This window comes from Branchiostoma belcheri, unplaced genomic scaffold (assembly GCF_001625305.1).
Source record: "Branchiostoma belcheri isolate BF01 breed outbred unplaced genomic scaffold, Haploidv18h27 scaffold7, whole genome shotgun sequence".
Classification (NCBI taxonomy): Eukaryota; Metazoa; Chordata; class Leptocardii; order Amphioxiformes; family Branchiostomatidae; genus Branchiostoma; species Branchiostoma belcheri.
In genome coordinates, this window is record NW_017804353.1 from 2,614,848 (window position 1) to 2,625,940 (window position 11,093).

At 43.1% G+C, this 11,093-nt stretch overlaps 1 protein-coding gene across 1 annotated transcript in view; it reads left to right on the forward strand.

The window, feature by feature from the left end:
- Positions 1–271: 271 nt before the first annotated feature.
- The window catches only part of LOC109484584 (paired mesoderm homeobox protein 2-like), a 21,728-nt gene continuing 10,906 nt past the window's right edge, over positions 272–11,093 (forward strand). Inside the window, exon 1 of the mRNA XM_019787907.1 lies at positions 272–543. Within this exon, the coding sequence (XP_019643466.1) occupies positions 279–543 (265 nt within the window). The 5' untranslated portion in view covers positions 272–278. The remainder of the gene's footprint in view (positions 544–11,093) is intronic.

The window sequence follows — 11,093 nt, forward strand, 5'->3', positions numbered from 1 at the left end:
TTTTCGCTCTTTGAAACATTGTTTCCAAAATACTAGTAGAGTACGGAACAAAAGTTTTTGATTAGTGGATTTTGTAAATAAAAACACCCCTATTAGGAAATGGTGTGGTCTTAATTAAGGTAGGTCTCTTGTACCTCACATGCTTCTAACTTCAGTTTATCAGAACAAACGCCAGTCCAAACTTCTCGCTACTCTAAAGGACCGTCTAACGTCGTACGTACGTATACAACCACTTCAGAACTTTTACACAAACTTTGTACGAACTTGAAAACTGTACGATGAACGCGAGCGACTTCACGCGGACGCTAGCGGAGAAGTCCCGGGTACCGGAGGACGGGCTGGGCGGCCGCGGGGAGGGGGCGGACTCCGCCCCGAACGGAGGCAAGAGCTTCACGGTGAGTCACCTGCTGGACCTGGAGGACGCCGGGGCGGCGGGGCTGGAGCCGGCGGGGGACGGAGGCTTCTGCGCCGTGGACAAGCTGGGAGACGGCTCGGTGGACCCGGACGGGAGGGACACGGGAAGCGACTCCGGCAGGAAGGACGGTGCGTTCTCTGTTATATTCTCATCATAACAACAGCAAAATTATCAAGACAACACACAGGCTAACGCAGGCGTGACGTTTAGGCTCTTCTAGGCTTTAGCTTGTGTTTACTAGTGCAAAAAGTGGGTTTCAATTGAGGATCATTCAGGACGGAAGGACGGTGTGTTATATTCTTCTTAATAGCAGGATTATAACATGATTGGAAGTAGTAATTATGAAGCCATTAGAATATCACAAAGACTAGAGTTGTTGAGACAAAAATGTGAGTAAGGCAAACTTTCAAAGTTTTGCTTCATAACAACAACAGCATCTTGAAAGTTCATCTGTCTGGTTTGGCAAAAGTAATTATGAAGTCATTGTTGGCAAAGACTGGAGTTGTACAGTCGAAAATGTTGGTACGGCAAACTTGACAAACAAACAGTTCAACTCTAGAGTAGAAGGCTTTACATAAGCAATTGTGCTTTTCGCCTGATACTCGATAAATATATATATATTAATAAATAAAAACAGTTCAACCTTTATTCATAACAACGACAACAACATCATCTAATGAACATTATCTAATCATACTGCAAGACAGTATCAAATTGGCCAGGCAGTCTCCATTTGCCAGGCAGTTAACTAGTTACCATTTGTCACTAGACTTATTGCAGGTGTCAAAAGATAACAGTTCAAAAAGAAAACCATATGAAAACTAATAGGTAGGCGTCAAAAATAAGCCGATGCCTAAAGATCAACACCAACATACAGGTTAACGCAGACGTAACTTGTCTCAGTCTTCAAGTTATCTAGTTCTACAGGTCTTTTAGGCTTTAGCTCGTGTTTACTGGTGCAAAAAGTTGATTTCAATCCCACGAAAGATTATCACTGGCCAGGCTTTGAGCTGCACAACCTTTGAGATTAATTTTTTGACACATTTAATTCGTTAAATTGCAATCAGTTTAACAAAGTGCTTAAGTATGGTATATGTTACTTTAAAGGGTATCAAAAATAATGTATCGGTCACTCTGTCTTGTCAAATTACCGGTGTCAAAAGTAAATGATATTTTCAAGAAACGTGCGAACTTGTATCCATATTCAGCAATTCCAAAGAAAATATTCATAAACTTTGCATTTAAGTTGACGGGCGAAACATTTCTTCAACCCAAGCGTAATATTTTCCCCAACACAACCTGTTTGTAATAAACCTTCAATATAGCAGCGCCACGGACTAAACGAATCACAGATGTCGCAATTTCTCAACAACATATTAACGAAGTCTGTTTATGTATGCTGGCATTTGGCTGTGCGTATGACATAAAGGACGTAGCGTTTGTTGTATTGGCAAACGGTACCTCGCTCTGCACCGAATGCAACAATTCAATGGAATCAGTGGGCTACTGAAGTGTAGTCGCTTGTCCGATGAAGTCTGGCGAAAGTAGCGCCAAGCCACCAAATAGCCATGATTCTATAGCATACTATGCTCTCTTCTTTGATTTGAATGCTGAATTCGGATTAGTACAGGATAAAAACCACTACTATAATGTACACACGGAGTAGACAAACTATCAGAAGGGTGGGAACTTACGGGAATATGATTGTAAACAAACCCAAATTTGGGTAATCAAAATTAGTGTAGCGCCAGAAGAAGTTAGGCCATCCACAGCCCTTTATGAAAGTCCGTGTAACGTTAGCCATTTTAAAATCCCAAACTTCGACTTTATATAGTGCGATTATTGCCTTTTTTGACGGACAGTGTAGACTACAGTAGCTGGCTACCCCAGCCCGCCCCTGTCCTGTAAATTGTTGCTAACCTGCTCCAATTTGGCCCAATCTGTATCAATCCTGGTGCCTAATGGGAAGACACAGGGCGGCGGCCGGGAGTGGAGGCAACACCGGGACTTCAGACTGCGGGTGCCTGGACCGTTCTAAACGGCCTCTGTTCCAAAAGGGATACTTGGATACTTTATTTAAGGTAGCGTGCGTAGCTGTGGTCCACTGTTCATTGTACTTTTTAAAAAAGAGCTAGGGGAATTTCCCTGGTACAATGAACCTGTTAATACTGTACATAACTACATAGCATGTGTCTTCTCTGTCGTCACGACCAGTGGGAGATTAGCTCTTCATTGAGCTAAAACTGGATCATCACTTTCCTTATTACTCCGTTAGCTTAAGCTTTCATGCAATTCATTTACAAAAGCTATTCCTGGACTTAAAAATATAGTACAGATATAAGTCAAATTACAACTACTTACAAATTTACACATAGAAGAAGCTCAAATTGGAGTTTGCGTTTAGGTGCAGATTTTGTATGGTAAACTGGTAAACTGTTGCTGATAGATATAACGTTAATTATGTATATATAAACATATTTTTCGTAGCGTTTGTGTTTGGTTGGTTTACCTGTATGTGTTCTTGCTGGTATGACGTGTCTTATTAGTAGCTGTGCTGCTCTGTCAGAGGAGTTAACTAGTGTAGATCATAGGACACAAATTAACGCGCACTTTTTTTTACACCAGCTGAGTTTTTCTCGGTTCGATAAAGACCAGGAAGCGGCCATATTAACGCACGGTAGTTTAAGCATAGAAACCGGTAACACGCAGACGAGTTGTACGGTTGTACCGTGTGCCGTGTTTACTACGGTTTATACAAGGACTTCGGAAGTCCCCTCCCCTCTCACTAACCTTACAAGCTTTCCTCGCCAAACTCAACATTCTTACACAAACAAACGTGTCGGAGAGGGTGGTGGAGCTCACCTCTAGTTTAACGTGGTCACCGGTCTCTTACGGGCCTGTAGGTGAGTTTCCTCGGTCTCTGTCAAGCTCCTGTCATATATTCACGAATTCTCAAACTCGATTAGATTCGTATAGAAAAGGTAAGTATGTCCTGAATCTGGTCAGACTGCTTTCGAACTTGGTCGGCTGTTGTTGGGAGAAGGTTCGGAGTGTGTAACACTAACACTAACACTAACACTAACACTAACACTAACACTAACACTAACACTAACACTAACACTAACACTAACACTAACACTAACACTAACACTAACACTAACAGCTTCACCTTCTATCCCCGCCTAGTCACCAGGTTTCCCCAGTGCTGTGAGCAAGCTAAAGTAAAGTAACCCTTTGTAGACCTATTTCCTAATACCGTAGAACTTTGGCCCTCATACGACTTCCAGTGTAGACTTAAGAAAGCTAATACCTAGTAAAAGTAGTCATATCAACAGTATAGTTGTCATTTGGGGGCGTTTGCGTATAAACAGTGCAATATGGCCCCTAAATAAAACAAACCTCTGGACAGCATTTGACTTTCAATAGTATCAAAATACATGTGACTTTCAAGAGTATCAAAATACTCTTGAAACATATGTTAATGTTTAAATATAGGATATGGTTAACATACGATAGTTGGACTCGGCAGCCCAGGAGTTCTATAGTAGACTATACTGCCGGTGAAATATGGCAAAGTGTCAGAAATATCGCCAACACGGGATTAATAAAAGATTTTCTTGCCTGTACCGGGGTCGGTGGGCGTCGGGTGGGCCGTGTGTACGTGTTTCCTTGTGGTTTCGAAGAAGTTCCTCTTTCCACATCCTGTGTTTATACTATATCAGAAGTTAGGTTGTGGTGTCATATGCTAAGTACGGTATTAAATACGGTAATACCCATTTCTTTAGGCGGTGCCAAATATTGCTGGCATATACAGGTTGGTGTGACTGTGCCTAGTTGGTTGAATTCTTACGCCGAAGTAGGTACGGCCGAAGCAGTGAATTTGCCATGACGAAAAATGTTTATATCTCCAGTGATAAGTGCCAAAAGTCCAGATGTCAAGAACGGAAATATAGTTTCAGGAGACATACTCGGCTGGTAGAGTATGACTATGTGGAACAAAGACAAAACCGCCCACCAGAATGTCATGGGGCCTGCCAGGCCTTTTCCGTATAGCGTAGAGCTCTGCGTAGTTTGACGTTCTAACTCTACGTACAGCGTACAATCGGTACATTTTGGATAGAGTACTACGTACTAATGCGTAGTATTTGCTTAAAATTTACCGTAAAACATAATCGTGAATTGTTCGTAAAGTGTTATGAGTCAAACTTGTAAAAACTTGTAAAATATCCGAGGATACAGGTTGAGTTAAACACCTCGTACCCGCGTGAGCCTTCTGAAGGTTCGGTGGAACAGGATTCATTTCACACCGTGACCTTTCAAGGATCTTAAAGGACCTGTGCGTTTAAACCTTGACCTTGGTAGTCCCGCACGGACTTAAATGAAGTCTCCAGGTCACTGATACTACAGGGGATAAATCATAAAACTCGTGCGTTAAAGATTAAAACCGACGGAGCAAAAACAACAACCTAATAGTCCAATTCGCGAATGTCCGCTTTAAACTAGTAACAAATGTACGTATACAAAACCCTACAAAGTCATACCTCGGCTATAAAAGATTTTATATGTCATATTCAGTCTGACTCTGTATACATGGTTTAGGAGTTTTAAAGCGCTTATTCATGAATTGGACTTTTAAGATTGTTGTTTTTGCTCCACATGCACAGTATCAAGTTACCTTATTTTAGAACCATTAATTTGATATTGATAACTTGCATTCATAACCGTGCTTCTCGGATTTTCAGTGCTCCAAATGCGGACCAGAGTAGATTTGGTGCTTCCAGTATTGTCCCTGTATTGTCTGGGTTGAAGTGTAAAGTCCGAGCTTGAGTGATCGTTGAGAAAAGACTCCCAACAACTGCACAACGTTACAGCCGGAATTTCCTCATGTAACAAGGCTAAGCCGCGTGAACCGCCCCTGGAGGACACAGGATACAGGTCTAGTTCCACAGTTTCACGTGTTTTACCACAGTTGTTACTGTTACAGAAGCCATGTGGCCTTGGTGAGTGTTGTTCTTGTAACTTTCCCCCAACACAATTCCGCATACCGGCGACGCCTTTTTGTGAAAGCCACATGTAGTACGCTTATTAATCTACCGACGTGTGGGGGACCTGGCGTTAGTTGGGCGCCGGTGTTCGCCGCTACAGTGTTTTGGTCTGGTTCGAACACACCAATTAATTAGTCGGCTATCAACCTTTCTGCAGGCAGCTATCGCGACGTTATCGTGGTGCGTTTGTTCCATCACGGCCCCGGCTTTAATTGGAGTCCGAGTCTGGAAAGTCTCGGGGGTGGAGGTACGGTGTACGGGGGTAACGCGAGCGGGGTGGATATTCGCGGATTAATTGGAAAATAGGTACTAGATTTCAATTATACATCCAGACCGTTCTAAAAACATAATGTCTGAATTCTTGGGTTAAGGCGTTCGCTGCCCCGCCTCCAAATGCCTTAACAGGTATACATGTATTGCATGTAGAGTAGCGGCCACTAGACTCCTACGAAAACAATACACATACATATACATTCACTATACACAAGGCTATCATCTTCTATACCAAGTTTTATCTCAATGGATTTGAATAGCAAATGTAAGAACATGTGACAACCCCTGCATGATACATATAGTATGTATATATATATTCAAGAATGTCTAGTAACGCACGTTAGAAATTCCTCAAATGATTGTAAAAGCCCATTTTCATCCCATACTACTCACTCAAGATTGTATTAGGTAGATTAGCCTTCTAGAACTGTAGTTATGTACCAATAGAAACCATTGTTTGTACAATTGTTGTGCAATAAAGTTTGCACTACAAACAGAGCGACAAATCCCCGTGTGAACGCGGCAGCCCTCCTCCCGCTGCCCGGCGGTTCACACTCTTCCCGTCCCCTCACTCTCATTACGGGAATTCCTGGGAATGTTGGGCCGCCAGACCGGCGTTCGGGGACAGGAGTTCCCGGGAAGTTATAAAGGACAGAAGCCTCCTGGGTCCTTGTTATAATTATACTGAGGGCGAACTTCTGCCGGATCTTATGGGTAACAGGCTGGAAAACATACTGCCGTAAATTCTACTGACATTTCGCTGAATTTTACAGATTGACAAAGGAATTCAAAATTCGTGAAAACAAATTTTCAGTCACAAATATTGCATTTCTTTACCATTCCACACCGTATAATTGGTTCTTTCAGACTGTATTTCCAAGCCCAACCACGCAGGCAATGTCAGAATTTTGTTGCAATCTATCTTTATAATAGTTAAGATTCGTTACACACAAAAAAATTGAGATATCATCCATGCATGTTAAGATATGTACAGAAATGTATACTTGAAAATCTTGATTACTCGAAAGAAACAATGACTGCTGGCGAATCATATACGGTCAGTATATAACGACAATCTAGATAAATTCCCATTCTAGTTATACAGAAAAGGATGTCATTATATATATGGTCCGTCACTTGTTTACAAACTCTTATCCGAAGTCCCAGTGTGAAAAATTTGACGTCACCTCTCGAGTGATGTTGATTAGAAAACACGCTTCCGTATAACCAGAACCAGGTTTATACAGACATATAGATAGAGGAAGCTACATTCCAGTCGAGAAATCCGAGTTGTGTTACTCCCATACTTAATCAATGAAAATATTAGATCAGCTAGCAACAAGATACTAAAGATCTCCCCTCACCTAGCGCACATTGTCTTTTATTATTATGATTTTGATGTTCAGCAACTTCTTGTAGTGCGCCAATGATTAAAAATCAATGAAGGCCTTTACTGTACATATATACACGCTGACTTAAGTACAGGTTTACAAGAAATTAATATTTCGTATACACCTGGTCAAGCTAGCACTGGCACTATAGTCTATTATATAAATAATTACATGAAAGGAGAAAAATCCATTGTTGAATATTTCGATAATTCATCTATATGTTGATGAGGTCAAAACAATTTATTACAGCAATGAAACACCACAATGTGCTAAGTGGTTGCCGTGGCCTGCTGTAATTTGTGGCCCCCTGTCGGATGACAGGATAACTGCACCTCCTCAGCGCCAGTATTCGGTGTCCTCTCATTTCCCACAGCGGAAGCCGCTCCGTTCGCGCCCGTATTTTTGTAGACCCGAACTCGTGACGTGTAATATCCGTCTGGAGGCGGGTCGAAGAAACAGCACGAGTCCTTGTGACACCTCCGGATATGTCTTAAGTCATAACTCCAGATGTCTTGACCTTTAAGACGGCAGGTATTGAGTAATACCACCAGGGCATCTACTGAATGATTGGCTGTATACTTGTACATGTAAGGAAAGAAAACGAAAACAACCTCTAGCTAGTCTTTCCAATTAGTAAGTTTTAGATGGGGTCGTGTGGCGCAACGACAGAGGAGCGTTCGGCTTAGAACCAAGAGGTCCCGAGTTCGAATCCTACCACGCCACAGATCTTGTGCCCTTGGGAAAGGCACTTAATTTTAACACGGCTTTCCTCACTTTGCTTGACAGGTGAAAATGTGTACTGTATTGTCCTCTGTGTTGGTAGCGGCATGAAAATAAGTTGGAAAAACTTAAGTGTGCCGTCACCATGTCTTATAATAATTGTTGGAATAGAAAAAAAATAGTGAGTTTTGAACTGAACGTGTCCTTGAAGACGCGTTTGTAGTTTTAGGGGCAATATTGGCAGCCCTCATGCGCTGCGTAACTGTATGTACCATTTATATTAGATACAGGTATAGGTACGAGTACAGAGGTTTAGAAAAATAAACTCTCGCTCCTATAAAGTCGCTAGTCTTCCACCAATAACTTTTATTCGTGAACACTTGTTTGTAGTTTTCAGAGGCGTTCTTGGCAGCCGTCAGGTGCTGCGTATTAACCGACTGCTGTGTCCAATATTCCCCAATCAAGCCACCAGCCCCACAACAGCGTACTTTTACTACCGCCAGGCCGTACCTAGCAGTCTTTACTGACTGTGTCACTCCTTATATCACCCTGTATCTACCCGCAACACTCTCACAGCGCCGCTGCTTCTCATTATCTCCCCCGGCATTCAATCGGTCTCATTACGGTAACGAATGAGTTGTCAGTGCCGGTAAAGTCCGACCGAACGTAAAGTGGGAATGAGCCCATCGGGAAGCAATAAGGCTGCGATAGGAGTCAGGACATCCGAGCCCTGCTGAATTACCGCCTGTTTCGGCCGCGAGGACATCAAAGCAGCGACGCCGACCTGCTCCAAACACCGAGTCCTGAAAATCACCTGTCACGGACTGGGCGCTAACCGTGGCGTGAAGTCATGCGACTTTTCTAGATTAAAAACCTGTCAGGGAGGGATTTACGTGGTGCTGACTTCTGTTCGCTTGGGGGCGGGGCGGTTTGAATCATGTGAAAGACTTTTGAACTGTATGCACTCCGCCCGGCCTAAAGTTACAATCTTGGTCTGTTTGTAGCTTATGCTAGTGATTTATCGCAAAGATTGTCTGTGGTACTAAACGGTCAAATACGGTTTAATAGACTGAAGAATAGATGAGATGAGATGAGATGAGATGGGACGCTCCAAGCAGTTTTTAGAAAGAAAACAGGGGTGGAGAATGGAGATCGATAGGGGAAACAGCCTGCTTGTAAATGACCGCAGGTGACCCCAAGTGGAACAAGCGTTCGGTTCGAATACCCAGATCGAACGTGATCGAACATAGTTCGGGTTCTGAAAAAAAATGATAGGCTGTGGGGACTTTGTAGGACAAAACTGACCACCCTGAATAATGCACAACAATGTACCAGCATTAGAAATACAGATACGGCCGAGTAAAAATTTACAGCCGAAGTATGTGCCGATAAATTGAGAATACAAAATTACAACGCCCTGAAGCCAGCTTATTATTTATATAGGATGAAAATCCTCAAGGTTAGATATGGGAGATACACGTTGTGAATTGATCGTTTTTAAACCCCAAATCGCACATAGAAACCACAATCTATATAAATACTACTAAGATAAGAATGTAGATACAGAACTGCCTGTAGCTAGCTTGATGAATTGCTCAAAGGCACCTCTGTAGAGTTTGTATTTCAGCGCTTGACGTAACAAAAAAACGATCACACTTGGGAAGCCGCAAATATCGCATATGAATTACAAACCAAACATATGCTGATAAAGCGGGAATGCTGGCATCAATGACCATCACGTCGATAAATCATATTTGATAAGACAATCCCGTAAGTCTCGTATTTCATATTGTGACGCGCGTTTTCTATCCTGAGGCTTTTCCATCCACAGATTCAGTAAAACTGATCATGATACGACGCTGAACTCGGTAGCTCGCTTATAAATCACTAGAGAAGTACATGCTGACAGAGGTAATATGTGGCCCGTAACAGACTCGACTATCGTTTGACGTCGAAGGTTGAGAAATACTAGGGATAAACTTGTGTACACAATAAAAACTGATAAATTCATAAGCCCTGAGTCGTCCCTATGCAAGTGAAAAACCAAGCTATGTAATAGTATGTTGACAAACTGAGAACTTACAACTTAACGTACCACGTATCGACCAGTATCGTCTGCACTCTGCTGTCAAACTGTTTGAGTAGATACTAGAGATACACTAGAGTTATTTAAAGTCCCAAATCTTCCCTACACAAATATTAAGCTTTAAGCACAGACTATTTAGCAACTAAGAACGTAGAACAAAATGGAACACATAGCTCTTATAGCTAGCTAGAATATGATTCGTTCGCAGTCAAAGTTTTTTTTTTTTTAACTTTAGTATACCATCTAAGGCCTGTTTAGCTGCTAACTTTATCGTTTGCAGTAGGAGTTTGAGTAGATACTAGAGATAAACTCGAGTGCACTATCCAAGGCCTGCTAGCATGCAAAGCTAAACATTGGCCATATGATTATAAATCATGATCTACTCATATGTTGTTTAACCTTTAAACACAGCTAGCTGGCTGGACTATCGTTTCCAGCCAAAGTTTGAGTACGATACTAGAGATAAACCCGAGTGCACCGTCAAAGGTTGGTCATCTATCATGATATAGTCATGTGCTGTTATAGCCCAGTGCAGTATTTACTAACGGTTGGACTATCGTCTGCAGTAGAAGTTTGAGTAGATACTAGAGATAAACCCGAGTGCACCATTGAAACCCGATCCCCTACCGCAGCTGTCGGTGGGAATCTCGCGCCTCTGCCCGGGCTGTTCCACCCGGCTGGTCCGGCCAGCGTGGCGCCAGCCGGGTCTGCCCGCGAGGCACGGGCAACTGAGTGGGAACATGTGGTGTTAGGACATCTTACGGGGAAGGAGAGGGGGGTCTGGGAGTTTAGGGGGGTCTGTAAATGTTGGGGGGTCTGGAAGTGCACATGCAGGGGATCTCCAACGACCAGCGTAACGAGACTGCCCGCAAGGCACGGACAACTGAGTGGGAACATGTGGTGTACAGGTACCTTACGGGGAGGGAGAGGGCGGGTTTGGAAGTGTAGGGGGGTCTTTAGCTCGCACCCTCTCCTCCTGAGGAGGACCAACAACTACCCACCCCCTCTCCTGGTCCGGATTGGCGTAACGTCAGCCGGGTCTGCCCACAAGGCACGGACAACTGAGTGGGAACATGTGGTGTACGGGCACCTTACGGGGAGGGAGAGGGGGGTTTGGAAGTGTATGGGTAAGGGGGTCTCTAGCACCCCTCTCTTCATAGGAG